This window comes from Calliphora vicina, chromosome 4 (genome assembly GCF_958450345.1).
Source record: "Calliphora vicina chromosome 4, idCalVici1.1, whole genome shotgun sequence".
Taxonomy (NCBI): domain Eukaryota; kingdom Metazoa; phylum Arthropoda; class Insecta; order Diptera; family Calliphoridae; genus Calliphora; species Calliphora vicina.
Genome location: NC_088783.1, coordinates 55313885 through 55331176, shown reverse-complemented (window position 1 = coordinate 55331176; position 17292 = coordinate 55313885). Strand labels below are relative to the sequence as shown.

General features: G+C 31.7%; 1 protein-coding gene across 3 annotated transcripts in view; it reads left to right on the top strand.

Annotated features, from left to right (window-relative positions):
• The window catches only part of OtopLb (Otopetrin-like b), a 46957-nt gene extending 31093 nt beyond the window's left edge, over positions 1-15864 (top strand). For all 3 annotated transcript variants that reach the window (XM_065508581.1, XM_065508580.1, XM_065508579.1), the window contains exons 2-7: positions 9741-10175; positions 10243-10365; positions 10441-10658; positions 14089-14696; positions 14764-15208; positions 15272-15864. In XM_065508581.1, the coding sequence (XP_065364653.1) occupies positions 9934-10175; positions 10243-10365; positions 10441-10658; positions 14089-14696; positions 14764-15208; positions 15272-15690 (2055 nt within the window). In that variant the 5' untranslated portion in view covers positions 9741-9933 and the 3' untranslated portion in view covers positions 15691-15864. The remainder of the gene's footprint in view (positions 1-9740; positions 10176-10242; positions 10366-10440; positions 10659-14088; positions 14697-14763; positions 15209-15271) is intronic.
• Positions 15865-17292: the final 1428 nt, after the last annotated feature.

Below are 17292 nucleotides of genomic sequence, written 5' to 3'. Positions count from 1 at the left end.
AGTATATTTATGTATGTCTGGAAGGAGCTATAGGCTACTTTTTGTTTTGAAATTTTAAGTGGGCGTGGTACCTCCCATACAAAGTTAATTTTTAAAATCAAATATTTAGGAAACTATAATAGCTATAGTCCTCAAATTTTGCATGAGCAATTCCACTGTTTGTTTAAATATTTGCGGCAAAATGGGAGTAGTAGCCACAGAGGGCGTGGCACCTCCCATATGATGATTATTTAAAAAATCTTATATATGGGATACAATAAGAGATAGAATCCATACATTTTGTACGGATATTCTACCATCAATTTTAATATTTAGGACAAGAATGGGCGGACTGAAATAGTGGGCGTGGCACTTCCCAAACAATCTAAATACTAAAATTCATATCTATCTGTATAATTGTAGTATGTAAAGCGTTCAAATTTTGTATGAACTACATATTTAGGCCAAAAATGGGCAAAATAGCAATAGTGGGCGTGGCACCTCCCATAGATGTGATGAAAAATTATATATAGGGACAGCTATAGCAGCTATCAATATTAATATTTAGTACAGAAATGCGCGGACTACCAAAAATATTAAGTAAATGTTAAAATTTGTATGTATACATTTGAAACCCTTATATATATATAAAAGTCAATGTGTGTTTGTTTGTTTGTATGATTGTTTGCGTATTTGTAATGACACTCGACTTACAGTAAGGCAATTATTGAACAATCTAATCGGAGCGACCTTTATAACTGGGAATTATAACTTCGGAAATGCCATTTGATTTTACTCGATTGCAGTTTCCTATTTGCTTAGTATTTCCAATGATAATTGATAAAGCTCAACGTCAGTGTTTGCAAGTTTGCGGACTAAATCTAGAAAATCCATGTTTTTCACATGAACAGAAACTAATTTTAGATAGACTAAATATATTGTAAATCTTTACGGTACGGGTAGCGAAGCACACCGGGTTTTAGCTAGTGAGACATAAAAGGCAAAAATTGGTTAAAAAATGTTTAATAGGGAATAAAAATGTGAAAAAAGTATGTCAATACCTCCTATAGTTTTTCCGTACCTGCGATTTAAATTTTGGGATTTTCAAGAAAACTATTTTTTTGGCCATATTTTGGCGAATGAGCCGAATTTCCTTACTGTTATTAATTTTAATTAAAATCTGTTAAGAATATTATAGTCCAGGTAATTTTAAATATACTATGAACGTTTTACTAAAATCGGAAAACGCTAAGCCTACTCGCAGAGAATAAATATAATTGGGCATGGTTACTGTAACCATTTATATAGTGTTACAAGATTTTTAACAATATTATAGTCACAGTAACAATTTACATGATTGTGGTAACCATAATATGGTTAATTTACGATTCACATGATTGTATCAACCATATATATGGTTACAGTAAACAAATACATATATGTTTGTGGTAACCATATTTATGATGAATAATTTTATCATAATATGTTGTTCTCAGATTATGATAAGCCTTAAGCCGAGAGCACCATAATATGATAAGTCCTTCATCATATAAATGGTTGTCACAAACATATATATGTTTACTGTAACCATATATATGGTTGAGACAATCATGTGAATCGTAAATTAACCATATTATGGTTACCACAATCATGTAAATGGTTACTGTGACTATAATATAGTTAAAAAACTTGTAACAATATTGAAATGGTTACAGTAACCATGCCCAACTATAATTTTTCTCTGCGTGTATTCAGCGTTGAGGCTCAATTTTGGCTTAATGGGTTAGTTAATAAACAAACAACTGACCCTACATACTCCATGCCATTCATAAGAGTGCACCGTTTGATGCGGTTTACATGCATCATCGAATCTTATTTCTTCAAAAATGAAGCAGGCGCTCGCGTTATGGTAAATGAAGAAAATATGAATGTTATTGATCCCGGGTTATTTTCAACATTGATTTATTGAAATCAAAAATTGGTGATAACTAAATGTACCAACTCTCAATTGGACTTCAAGGTCATGCGATTTGACACCATTCGATTATTTCCTGTGATGCCACGTGAAGTCACTGGTTTATGCTGATAAAACAGTCAACAATTGATGCCTTGGGACATAGAGATAAATAGAGCGGAAACTAGAAAAAAACTCAAACAAAAAAATTACTCAAAATAATCACACATGTGTTGTTTTTGCTTTCACATAGTTTTTTCTACTAATACATTCTCACCACTTAGGTTTCTGACAACTGAGTTAGGTCTTTGACGGGAGAGTTTCCACTCTATGGCTTTTGGAACAACATTCTTCGTGATATTCGTGACACAGAAAAAATGGCCCAAAATTGGAAGTCCCAACTGTAATACTGTCCATTGTTAGTTATGACCTATTCCCATCTTTCTGGCAACATGTGGATACTAAGCCAAAATAACTGCTTATCTTTTGAGGCCAAGAAAGAATCAAGCAAATATCGGCTACTCTGTTCCAAAGTGTCGAAACAAATAGTAGTCGGATGGGGCAAGATCTGGACAACATGTGGCCGAGCGTTGTCATGATGCTATATTACGATTTCATGTCTGGTCGCATATTCTGGACGTTTTTCGGCCAAAGCTCGCTTCAAACGAATCAGTTTGGGATTCGGTCCCAGCAAAAAATATTCTGGATTTGGAAGCAATAAATATGATTACTGCATCTTCTACTGCTACATTAATTGCATCCTAAAATTATTGCCTTACAAAAATGATTTTGGAAGGCATACATTAAGCTATTCGTATAGGTGGTGAAGAACTTAGAAAAAATCAGCTCTTCTTGTTAGGCAATCACTGGGTCTGTAAGATTTTATTGCTTCTCAGCAGCTCTAAAATCTATGTGCACAATTATTTGCACATATTTAATTCGATGAAATCAGGTTAATTTTAAAGCTTATTTGGATTCCTTATGCAGAGCCTCTACGTAATCTTTCATGCGAAGTGGTAGCAGTATACAAGTGCTCTCTGCCTTACAAACCTGCTTCCGAGGAAGCACCATCTTTTGCTGGGATATAGGTTCCTTGTGATGGTTTGCCAGATTTCAACAGCTCATTATAGATAGGACCCTTTTCTCCCACCAAATACAGAGAATTGCCTTAGCGCCATGTATATTTTTGGTGTCGATTCTGCTGGTTGGCCGGGCTTCACATATGATCTCTTACGTTTCGGGTCCAATGGATCCATTTATCATCGCAAGTAATGATTCCGTATAAAACTGATTTTCTTTTATAGCGTTCAAGCATCATTTCGGTCATGCAAAATCGTCTTTCAAGGTCTATCAGCATCAATTCGTATGGCACCCAATTTCACTGCTTTTGGATGAATTATGCTGCTCTCAAATACTTTGAAATTACTGCTTTAGTAGCTTCCAATGATTTTGCAAGCTCTTGTTGAGTTTGACAACAGTATTCCTTGAGTAATGCCTGCAATTCTTGGTCTTCAAACTTGTTTGGCTGGCCTTAGCGATCTTTGTCTTCTGTTTCAAAATCACCACTTCTGAACCAAACAAATCATCTCTCGCACGTTGAAACCGATGAAACATATTCAGCATAAGCGTTGGTGAGCAATTAATTGGTGTATTTCAGCTTCACTTTTTTTTCCAAATTAAAAAAGTCAAGCAAAACTTCACGCATATGACGCTTTCTTGGCACAAATGGCATAAATATCATTGAAATTGGATATGTTAAATGCTGTCAGTTTTCAAATGGCTTTAAAAAGAATTTAATTTTTTTTTTTTTTAATTAGTTTCATCACCAACAATCATTGTTCTAACTATTAACTGTCACTGTGTTTATTTGAAATCCCACTGCATTATTTAAATTCATTCATTAAAGGCACTTATGTTTTGAGAATAAATTGGAGTATTGAAATAACAGTTTGCATTTTGCAACATCTAAAAATATTTGTTGGTCAAAATACCTAAAAATACATAATATAATTAATAAACAAAAACCCAATACAATAAACATACTTATATACTAAATCGAACCCAACAAACACAAAATCTTAGTTTTGAAAAAATGTGTTATTTTCAGTTGATATTATATGTAAATCTCAAAGGTTTTTCAAATATTTAAATACAATTTAAGGTTGATGTTAATTTTTTCATTTGATATCAATGTTCAATCTCAAAAGTTTTTCAAATATTTGAATTGAATTTGAGTTTGTTAAAACAAAAAAATTCAAAGGTTTGTCAAACCTAAGCAGAATTTTTAATTTTTCAGTTTTTTTCAAATCATTAAATTTTAGATAAAATATCTTGTTTTCTGGTTTTGTTATAAAATATTATTCTCTAAGAAATCTCAAACCTAAAATAAAGTTGAACTTATTTAAGGAATTTAAATACATATCTTCAAATAAAACAAGTAAGAAAGTATGGTCGATCAAGCCCGACCATATAATACCCTACACTAAGTAAAAGAGCAAAAACATTTTTCTTTTAAAATTTCAATAAATTACATTTTTGAGTGATTTTCGGAAGTGGGCCTTATATGGGGGCTATGACCAATTATGGACCGATCACCATAAAATTAGGTCGTGTGATTTATGTCTATACGAAAGTTTACTATGTTGAATTTGCACGTTAAAGTGATTTTCGGAAGCGGGTCTATATGGGAGCTATGACTAATTATGGACCGATCGTAACAAAATTTGGTGAAATGAATTTTATATATATAAAACTTATTTGGAGCGCAATTTGTGGAGATACATTTATAAATTACAAATTTATGAACGATAAAGTCCAATTTCGGAAGGACATTTGTATGGGGGCTAGGTGAAATATTAGACCGATTTCAGCCAGTTTTAATAGGCTTGGTCCTTGGGCCGAAGAAATAATACGTACCAAATTTGATCGAAAAGGATTACATGGACAGCCAGCCAACCAGCCGGACGGACGTTTAATCGACTCAGAAAGTGATTCTAAGTCGATCGGTATACTTTAAGGTGGGTGATAGACTAATATTTTTGGGCGTTACAAACATTTGCACAAACGCATAATACCCTCCCCACTATGGTGGTCTAGGGTATAAAAATTACAAATATGTTTGAAAAATTAGCATTTCTCAACCATTTGCTAAGAATTCTTTTATTTCTCAAATTTTTGACATTTCAGAAAGGATTTTGATTTAAAATTTTTGCCAATTTGTTGATCAAACCTAAATGTTAACTGGGCTTACAATTCACGTGAAAAATATTTAAACAACAATTTTGCAAATAATTAAACAAACGCACTTGAACTGTGTGTGTAGCAGCGGCAAGCGACAGAGATAAAGACCGCACACAAACCCAGGCGTTTGAAACAGGCATGTGCTTGCTCTTTACAAAACAAATAACTAATTACAAAATTTATTAATCCCTCTAAATAAATAAATAGAAAATTATATACATTTATAGCTAATTGGTATACAATATACATTTACATATATAAATGTATGTATATGTATATGATTATAATATATAGTATATTTGATTTCCAAATCAATCACTACGTCATAAAAAATTGTCCATTCAACACGGCCACAATCAATCATTACAAATATAAATTTCTATTATTTAAGAAAAAAAAGAAACACAATAATATATTTTACCATTTTCTTTAATTTGTTTAAAATTTATAAAATTAGTTTCCAGTTAAACTTTAAACATAACGGTATGAGATACAAATTTTAAAATAAATTTAATAATTTTAAAAAACATTTAAAGAAAATGTATTATAAATTATAAAATAAAAGTGAAAGATTAAAAAAAACCATTAAAATATTATAAATATTCCGATATCTTATAAGAAATATAAGAAATATTTATTATATAATTAAAAAAAAATTAACATAACCTAAAATAAAAAAAAATATACTGTAAATATTATGAAGTGATGTTATTTATAAGTTAGTAAAATAATAAAATTCATTCAAAATGATTTCAAAATTAAGAATAAAAATGATTAGAGAAAAACCTCTTTAAGGAGTTTTTAAAGTTGAAATTGGAATTATGAACAGAGCTGCGAATCCGTGAAAATCTTAATACAAAATTATAAATATCAGCAATTATACCATAAAACCAGTCCCAATAAAATAATGTTATCTTCATTCGAAGGCCTTTTTATATAAATATAATTCATTCATCGATGAATTAATTCATAATGGAATTAATTACATAGTTATTTTCGAACATGTGCTGAACTATAATGTGACAGTCTTCAAACTTTATACGAATCAATTTCTTATATGTGCATGAAGTGTATGCAAAACTGGAATGAATTGAGACAGGGGCGTGGCACCTCCCATCCAAAGTAAATAGTTACTTTCAAATATCTGGAGAACTATAGTTGCGGATGTCTTAAAATTTTGCTTTTGCTGAAAAGCAAAAAAAATTACTTTGGCTGAAAATGAGCGGTATTTTGTTAGTGGGCGTGGCACCTCCCACCCAAAGTAAATAGTTACTTTATAATATCTGGATAACTATAATTGTGAAAGTCTTCAAACTTTATATGAATCAATTTAGTATTACTGCTTGAAGTTTAACTTAACAAGTAAGAGAGCTATATACGGCTGTGCCGAATCTTATATACATACTAGGGTATTCAATCGATTAACCGTTAATCGGTTAACCGATTAATTTTGGACGGTTAACTGTTCGAATAATTTAAAATTGCTGATTTTCAAATAACAAATAAACCGATTAATTTGTGTCGATTAACCGAAATTCCTTTATTTTTTGAACTTTAACATATTTTTTTTATATTTATTTTTCCGTTTCTATTCAAATACAAATTTCAAATTAAAATTAGATATTTTTTTTAACATCCAATAAACATGTTTAGTGAGTATAACAACTGATATATTTAATCTACATGTATTTGAAACTATGTATGTATTTACATGTATAGACGAAACTTGAAATGAGTCTTTTAGTTATCAGAACTAAATTAAAATATTAAAAGTATTCAAAATATAAAACAATCCAAAAAGGACTCCAATGGTATAACTAAGGATTTTATTCGCCAACATATACATTCAGCGAGAGAGTCTTTTTCCAAGAAAACTTTTATTAAATCTAAAGAAAAAAATCGTTTAAAAGGAAAACATTTTTATTATATTCTTTATTTAAAAGATTTTTTCAGAAGTACTCACAAAAACCCTAAAAAATACACATATCATTCATTTGCTGCAACAACGTCATAATTCAAAAAAAATGTTTTATGACATCTTTTGAATGTTTTATGACATTTTACTATTTCTTAAAAATAGAAATATAAATAGTAGATGTTAATATTTTTCTAATTTGTATTTATCCCAAATTTTTACTTGTCAAATATCTCATACAAAAAATAATAGACTTTTTTGAAAACTGATAAAACTATATGAAAGACTATAGAACGGCGCATATTTTGTATTACTCAGTTCAAAAAACACGGATTTTGAGTTATGAGGTTGTTGCAGCAAATGAGCGATATGTATGCAAAAATTATCTCAAATACCATATTTGCTGTTTTTTATGTTTTTGTACACAAAATTCGTTGTTGTATTTTCAATTTAAAATTAAAATATAAATTAGTCGGTTAATCGAATAATTTTAAATTAACCGATTATTAACCGAATAAATCTAAACACCGATTAATTATTTGCTCGATTAACCGATTAAACCAGAAATTTTAAATATTTTTAGGTAAACAAAATTTATTTTTTTTCCAAAGTTGTTTTTTTCATTTTTTAGGAAAAATATTTTTGAGAATTGTTATTTAATTTTTTTTTTAAATTCAAAATTTTTTTTTTTAAATTTTTAAAAAAAATTTTTTTTTTTGGTGGAAAAAAATTCGTGTTAAAAAATATTTTTTCCGATTTTGAGCCATTGTAGGTCCAGCTAACTATGGTTTTATATACGTCGTTGCAAAGGCCTTTGAAATATCTGTCATTAGATATCCATATTGTCTATATTAATCCAGATATAGGTCAAAAATCGATGTTGTCCTGGTTTTTTCCTCAAATCTCAGCCATTTGTGGACCGATTTTGCTGATTTTATTATTGTCTGACATAGTTACTGAAGATTTGGATCCCGAAGATATCTGGGGTCTTCAGAAAATTGATTTCAACAGACAAACAGACGGACATGGCTTAATCGACTCCGTTATCTATAAGGATCCAGAATATATATAATTTATAGGGTCGGAAAATTATATTGTGGAAATTACAAACGGAATGACAAACTTATATATACCCATCTCACGAAGGTTAAGGGTATAAAAATGAGAGGAATCGGAACAGGGCGTGAGTACCCTCCCATACAAAGTAAACTGTTATTTTTCTAAATATCTTGAAAACTATAATTGCGAGATTATTAATTAAAACTTTGTCGGAATAGCACTCTTATCATTTTACATACTAGTTTAACTAAAAATGGTAGGGATTAGATTAGTGGGCGTGGCACTTCTCATACAAAATAGAACTATAATAGAAAAAGTATTTAAACTTTTTATGAACCAATTTCTTATCACATCGGAACAGTAGGTACATAGTCAATTTTGAATATCTGGATAACTAAAATTACGAGATTCTTCAAACTTTGCCTGAAATATTTTTTTTTAATTTTACGTAATTTGCCTGAAAATGGGATTATTGGTGGACATGGAATCTCACATCTCTATATATATATATACAAATTAATGTGTGGTTGTAGTTTATAAGTGTTTGAAATTTTTACAGCGAAATTTTTGTTTTGAAATTTCAACTGGGCGTGGTACATACGTTAATTTTTAAAATCAAATATCTATGTAATCTTAATAGCTACAGTCCTCAAATTTTACATAAGCAATTATTCCATCTTTTGTGACAATATTTGAGTAAAAAATGGGAGAAGTATCATCTCAGTGGGCGTGGCACCTCCCATATAATGTAAATTAAAACAAATCTTGTACAATATCTACGAAACTATAATAGCTAGAGTCCTCCCAAGCACCTTTTCCGTTTTTGTAAATAATTGAGGAAAAAATTTGCAGAGTACTGATAGTAATGATAGTGTAGTAAATTTAAAATTTATCCACTTTTTCCGGAAATCGTCCTATTAAAGATTTTATAGTTGATTCCTTTACTTTTTTGGACGAGACACAGTGGTATAGGGTTTAAGTTTTGAATTTGGGCCGCGGCCAGGGGTCCCCAAAGAAGGACACCTCGGGTATGTTAAGTTTTTAAAATGATTCTATTTCTTCGTTTGTGTTTCGATTTCAAAATTACATATATAGAATCTCCTCGTCGAACACTACAAACCTTGTCGTAGCTACTAAATATCTCTTATAACTTAAAACACATTCTCATTTGAAAATTAAATTTTCAAAATTTTTAACCACTCTACTCCAGTTTTTTCTTTTATTGGACTAACAACAAATGTTTATTTCAAACAAAAAAATAATTCTTTAAAAGTCGTAACTGTCTCCAAAAAGCATTTGAATTTAAAAATTTAAAAAAGGCATTTCTACGCTAGTTTTTGGGAAAAAAGTACTTTTTTTCTTTTTAAGTTATCTACAAAATTTTTAAGAAAATGTATTTTAAATTTATACTTTTTGATTTTAAATGAACACAAATTTGATAATTGTTGATATCGAGGCGACCAGGTCCATCCAAAAAACGCCTATTTTTTATATAAAATTTTAATTTAGAGTAAAAGTTCTCAAATCGCCTAGTCGATATCAAAATATAGTATTTGAAATTAAAATTATATTTTCTCTTCATTCATTCCACAGCAGTCAAATATCCAGTGAGAGCGGTGAATTCATTACCATCAAAGCTCCCAAAAAATCAGCATCCTTCTCCAAACTACCAGCACCCTCAGCACAACGTTCCATCTCAGTGCCGTCAACACCCGTCACACCAACACCGGTAGCCCGCTACGTACGTAGTCCCTGTGATTCATGTGGCCATCATAATATACCAATTATGTCACATCCCATTTCACCATTGGCCAGATCTCAAACAAATTTAGAATTAGTCGAAACAGGAAACGCTAGAACAGCTCTCATACCCGTCACCAGTCACGATACAATGCATCGTGATGAATCAACCATATCGCTGTTAGTGCCACAAACGATACAGGTGTCAAGGCGGCCATCGGTGCTTTTACAAGAAATCTTGGGTGGTAAAAGAGAGCATGGAGGAGTGCTGAAGAATACTAAACAGAAGTAAGTTTTATTACAATAATAATGAAATATGAAAATTCTATAATATTAACAATTTGTTACACTTTAGCTACGCTAATGGTACGGCCACTGGTAGTACTTTAACTATAAATACTCCTGGAGGGGGCGTTGAGAATGGCTCGAAGAGTTTTCAAGCCAAACAACAGAAGGAGAAAAATAGAAGACAAGGAAAGTAAGTGGAAGAATAAAAAGTTAAACATAAAATTGAAATGACATTTGTTTATATTTTTCTCTCTCTCTTTTCTAGTGATGCCATAAGTTCTGCTCTTTCTGCTACTTATTGCAAACTCTTAGTTTTACTGGGTGTCTGTCTGCCCATTACTGAAGTTATAACGGAACAAATACCCACTTATGTTTATCAAGGATTTTATGTTTATTTATACTCCTTGAGTATAACATTTGTGGTATTTGTATATGTCTCGGCGTTTCGCAATAGAACTATAATCAGTGCTCTCAAAAGTTATCGTAAGTACCAATTTTTTTGCTGCTAATTTTAAGAATATACAAATATAAACTAAAGGAATTTCATCATTACTTTTGAAAATCAAACCGAAGAGGAATTTATAGAAGGTGACCTCAGAAGAACAGCTGATTATTTTTATACCCTTCACCATGAATGGCAAGGGTATATATGAGTTTGTCATTCCGTTTGTAATTTCTACAAATTATATATATTCTGGATCGTTATAGATAGCGAAGTGGATACAGTTAACCTATTCACAGGTATAACCAAAAAAAAATATTTTTTTAACGGCAGTTTCAAAACTCCAAATTCAAATTTTTAAAAATTTTGTTAAACAAATTTCAGATTTTTTTTTGAAACTGCCGTTAAAAAAAATAGTTTTTTTGGTTATACCTGTGATACGTTAACTGTATCCTATGAAGATAAAAACTAATATACAAGTAAATATGGATATATTTTAAGTAAGAATAAACTTTTGTTTTAATATTTCTCAAAATATCGCTGGCTTAACATGCAAAGGCTCTAAGTCCACTTTTTTTAGAAATTGAGATTTTAATGCAGTAATGTACGATAAGTAAAAATACATTGCTTACAAAGAAAAAAATTGGAGTTATCTCGCATTTTGTTGTTGTTTTGTAGTGATGAGCAAAAGCGCTTAGTCCAATTTAACACAATTTATCACAAGAAAAAGCTCTAAGTCCCTATAAAAAGTACAGTTTAACTAACCATTTCTGTCAAATTGTTCAATGACATGTATTAAAACAAGTAAGAAAAAATGGTCGGTCATGCCCAACCATTTTTTTCTTTTAAAATTTAAAAAAATAATTTTCGGAAGAGGGTCTTATTTGGGAGCTATGACTAATTATGGACCGATCACCATCAAAGTTATTTGAATTTTTTGTGTATACCAACATTTTTAAGAGATTTATGTTGTTAAAGTGATTTTTGGAAGCGGGCTCTAAATGGGAGCTATGACTAATTATAGACCGATCGCCATGAAATTAGGTGACATGATTTCCATAGTATAAAGTATTTCCGGAGGACTTTTGTATGGGAGCTAGGAGCAATAATGGACCGATTTCAGCTAGTTTCAATAGGCTTCGTCCTTGGGCCTAAAAAAAGTGTATATACCACATTTTATCGAAATGTCTTCAAAATTAATCGACTCATAAAGTGATTCTGAGTCTATCGGTATAATTTAAGGTGGGTGTTAGACTAATATTTTTGTGCGTTACAATTATCTACACAAACGTATTATAGCTATGTATTTTCGGCTAAATATTTTTAGGTATACAAAATTTAAAAAAAAAAATCAAAATTGTTTTTTAAAATTTAAAATTTTTTTCAAGTTTTTTAATTTTTTTAAAATTTTTAGTGATAAACAAGTTGGAGAGCTATATTTGGCTGTGCCGAATCTTATATATCCTTCTTAAAAAAGTTTTTTCCAAATTTTTTTTTAAGTTTTTTATTTTTTTTAATTTTTGAAAATTTTTAAAATTTTTTTAAAATTTTTAAAAATTAAAAAAAAGAATTATGGCTGAATTATTTGATGAAAAAAAAAATTCGGGTTAATATATATTTTTCCTGATTTTGACCCATTGTAGGTCCAACTTTCTATAGCGTTATATAAATGGTTGCAATGGACTTTGAAATTTCTATCATTAGATACCCATATTGTCTATATTAATGACTTAGTAATCCAGATATTAAAACTAGTAAATAAGAAATGAAAGACAAGTTCTAAGAAAAAGACCTAAGTCCATAGAAAAAATACAAACAAAGCAATAGAAAAAGCTCTAAGTCCCAAAAACCTTTTATCTCGACAAATACTTATGTTATCATTTTGCTTTTACGCACATCAAAAACAAAGAAAAATACAAAAAAAAATTGCCTTTACAGAATTCAAAAATATTTACGCAAAAAAAAGTTTGAATGTTTTTTGTCTCTCCTGTAAAATTTTAAAATATGGACTTAGAGCCTTTGCATTTTAAGCCAGCAATATATTAATTTCCTACATTTCTTGTTCTAGTGGCCTGAGACACGTTAATGGCCTGGCGATTTTTTAATAACTTTAACATTTTTTAACCAATTTTTGTCATTTATATCTCAATAGAACGACAATTACGTACACATTTAATAGCAAAATTTAAAAAAAAAACTGAAAAATTCCTTTTTTCCCCTTGTAAAAGCACCTCAAAACTAAATCGATAGTCGGCACGGGTTGCCCTTATTAGAACAAGCTAAAAATTTGTTTGGTGTAATTTTAGGTCATTACGAAAATTTTCAGCGGGTACCGTTTCAACATTTAAAAAAATTTAATTCTAAGGGCACTGCTAAACGTTCAATATATATTGACCGCGATCCAGTATCGCGATATTTATGGAACATGTAGCATGCAGTATTGATGGATCGCGATCCAAATCGCTGAATAACCTAATTTTGCGTGATCCATTACAATGGATCGCGATCCAAATATCACAATATATATTGAACGAGTAGCTGTGCCATAAGGGACACTCTAAAGTTTGTCATGCCGTTTGTAATTTCCACAATATAATTTTCCGAACCTATAAAGTATATATATTCTGGATCCTTTTAGATAGCGGAGTCGATTAAGCCATGTCCGTCTGTCTGTCTGTTGAAATCAATTTTCTGAAGACCCAGATATCTTCGGTATCCAAATCTTCAATAAAATCGGTCCACAAATGGCTGAGATATGAGGTAAAAACCAGGACAACCTCGATTTTTGACCTATATATTGATTACTAAGACATTAATATATACAATATGGATATCTAATGATAGATATTTCAAAGACCTTTGCAACGACGTATATAAGACCAATGGGTCAAAATCGGAAAAAATATTTTTTATCCCGAATTTTTTTTTCTCCAAAAAAATTTAAAAAACAAAAAAGAAATAATGATTTCAAATTTAAAAAAAAAATTTAAATTAAAAAAAAAAAAAAGAATTTAAAATAACAATTCGAAAAAAATTTTTTTCCAAAAAATTAAAAAAACAACTTTGGAAAAAAAAATTGTTTACCTAAAAATATTTTTTAAAATTTTTATTTTAAAGTATAATTTGTTGAAGGGTATATAAGATTCCGCACAACCGAATATAGTTCTCTTACTTGTTTTTATTCAGTTGTTAGACAATTGAACTGTCAATTCACTTGTGGTTGTTGTGGCGAAAAATACAACAAACCCAAAATCCAAAACAACAACAGGCAACTTTGACAGTTCACTTATCTTTTAACTAAAACAAAGTAGCTGTTGTTTCTGTACTCATTGTATTTGTTGTAATTCTGTCGCCACCTTCTACAAATTCGGCTTGATTGAACCTTTGATTTAAGTTTTTGGACTAAATATTTATTTAAACAAATTCTTAATATTTGTTCTCCCTGAAATTATATTTCTCTCCCTCTTCCAGACGAAAGAAACAACGTGCATCTCAAGCACAAGGTCACCCATTTTGGCAGTTTCTATTTAAGGGTGGGAGCCATTGCCTTTGCCATCGGTACCATGGTCTATTCGGGCTTAGAATTCGGGCAATTCTTTGAGCTGAGTGGTCAGGCTGGATGCCGTGATGTATTCATAGCCGTCACACCCATTTGTCGCATGGTATTGTGTATAGCTCAAGTACAATTTATATTCCTAAACACTACATACTTGGATATGGCGCGTCACAAGGTCTTCTCGCGTTTCGGTCTAATGCATATGGTGGGTACAAATCTGTGCGAATGGTTGTATGTGCTGGTGGAAGAGACAAAACATGAAATTTTCCATATCACATCACATCATGAGCAGCATGGAGATCACCAAGCTGGCTTGACGGCGGGACATGGTAGCGTAGATTGGGCGGCGGTAAATGCCACACTGCATGTTAATAATCATATTGGCGAACAAGCCACGAATAGTACTATAGCGGCTGTGGTATCGCATGTTTTGAAGAATGTCACCGAGTCCACAACAGAAATGTCGTCAATGGGCGATAGTCATGGTTGTTCACGTACCACCATAATGGGTGCCTTAGTCCAGGTAAATATGATTTCTAAAGAACTTTAAGATTTTTTTACTATTTTCTCCTTTTTTATATCACTTTTAGAAACTCTCTCCCTTTCTCTTTCCCTGCACCATTGAATACTCTCTCATCTGTGCTGTTATTTTATATGAAATGTGGAAAACTGTTAAATCAATACCCGATATTGACAAGTCCCGTAAAAATTCCATTAAGCCAGTGCATCAAAAGCCAGCCCATCATTTCTCTGTGGATTGTTCTCAATCCCACAAGGGTTTATTCTTTGGTATTTTGGTCATTGTCATGACCATTATTGCCATGATCATGTATTTTGTATTGTATATGCAACCCGGCTATGAACTGGTAGCCACCCAGGAGGTAACTATTTGGGAGACTGTCATGTATTTGGGCTGTGCGGCGGCAATTGTAACAGGCATGATTCTAATGCGTGATCTGAAATACGTTAAAGATACCGGCGATGAGCATCATTCAATGCAATTGGACAATCTGTTGCTGATAGTGGCCCAAACAGGTAAAGTTCTCGAACCAAATACTAAACTTAAGCCAAAATTTACTATTTATTTCCTTCTTTTAGGAGTTTACCTCTATGGTATGTTCAGCATTTTGGGCAGTTACTTTGCCAAATGGGACACAGTACCCGATCGCGTGGAAGGCATTATTGCCGAAGTTTTCGCTCTAATGCAAACCTCCCTACAAACCATGTTTATCCTACATTCTAGTCATCGCAGATGTAAGGGCTCCAAACAAGTGCGCCGTAAGCCGGGCAGAGAAATTATAACATTCCTGTTGATAGCCAACATTGCCATATGGTTTGTAAATACCCTAATCAAGGGCAGAGCGGTATTTCGTCAATCCCATATGGAATTCTTTGGCATATGGGCATGGACCATTATTACACATGTCTCGATGCCATTGTCAATATTTTATAGATTTCATTCGACAATATGTTTGTTTGAAGTATGGAAAATCACCTATAAAGCCAAAGCTCATTAGTTAAATTACATTTAATTATTAAGTTTTTTTTGTTTTGTAAATTAGTTTAAGTGATTAATGTATTGTATTTCTTTAGAAAATATTATATTATTTTAGCTGTTGTTTTCTGTGCTATATTGAATTTAGTTTGTAAGTTGTTAAATTATTAATAAATTATGAAACTTTGAGATCAAATTTAATTTAACGTTAGGAAATTTTAATTCTTTGGGACATCTTCTCTCGCCTTCTTTATAATCCTTTGATCATTAGCTAACAAAGTCATTATCAAAACTGCGATCAACGTATTTTTGCAAAAGCTCTTGATAGGGTGACCTAGTGTATGAAGATATAGAAGGAGTATTTATTTAATGAGGTTAAGCAGACTGGAAAATAGGTACGATTACAAGTCCTCTGTAATAATTAAATTAAAGAAAGTAATATGGAATGTAAATCGCAAATCTTGGAGGACCTTCTGTAGCAGCTTGGAAGTACTCTCTATCAGTGAATCATACTTCGGAACTCTCCGCTGAGAGAAGACTGAAATGGCGTTTGAGCAGAGGGGCACTCCGCAGGGACGGTTCTAGATTGTATTTGTACATTGTTTGAATTAATTGAGATTTATTTAATTTTACAACTGCTACCTACTACTAACTACCAGGTGGAATTTCAATCCGCCTGGTGCTCCCCCCATATGTATGGATCATGGGAATGAATGATCCATCAATAAGGATGGCCTAAGATGAAACAATCATACTACTGATGGCTGAGATAGAAAATATAAATAAATTCACACGCACAACCTATGTGCCACGAAAATCAAGAGGCTTTATTTAACTCCAAATCATTTGCTGTTAGGAAGCTCAACTGACATGAAAATATCTGATTACGATGACTGGGGGATGGCAGATGTATTGCCCAGCAATTTGGCTATCTGAATATTTACCGATGCTTACATGCAGAACAAAATGGTTTGAAAAATCACAAACTTTAATGAAGGCAATTATTTTGTATTTATTGCTGATAATTTGGCGAGAATATAGGAGACTCGATGTCGGAAGATGCGATGTGGCATTCCGCACTGAAATTAAGGTCTTCCATACACCATAATGCATTTTTTAGGAAAAGCTGATGGTTAATAAGACCAGACATGCAAATGGCACCTAATTAGTGGCACCGTATCTGTCGCATGATGGTCTGCGCTTTTTGAATTCTTATCTCCTCTAATTTTTTTCTGGAATTAAGGTGTATGTAAGTAAGATGCCTTTTTTTAAGAAAAGTTGATAGTTAATAAGACCGGACATCCAAATGGCACCTAGTAGTGGCCCGTATCTGTCACATGATGTTCTGCGCTCTTTGAATTCAGGTATCACAAAGGAAACAAAATCAATGGACTCATTCATGTGAGGAGCTGTATACAGAACGATAGAAATTCTTTGTTGGAACGCTACCTGTGAACCTAACCGATCAATTTATTTAAGTTCCTCAAATAAAGTTCCTCCATCCAGGGTGTTGCCAAGAACAACAATCCAATATCTATCATCCAAATACGCAAATGGAGCCAAATGACACGCCACTAGATGAGTCCACGACCAGGTACCGAAAATGCTTTCTTTCTCCTAGTTC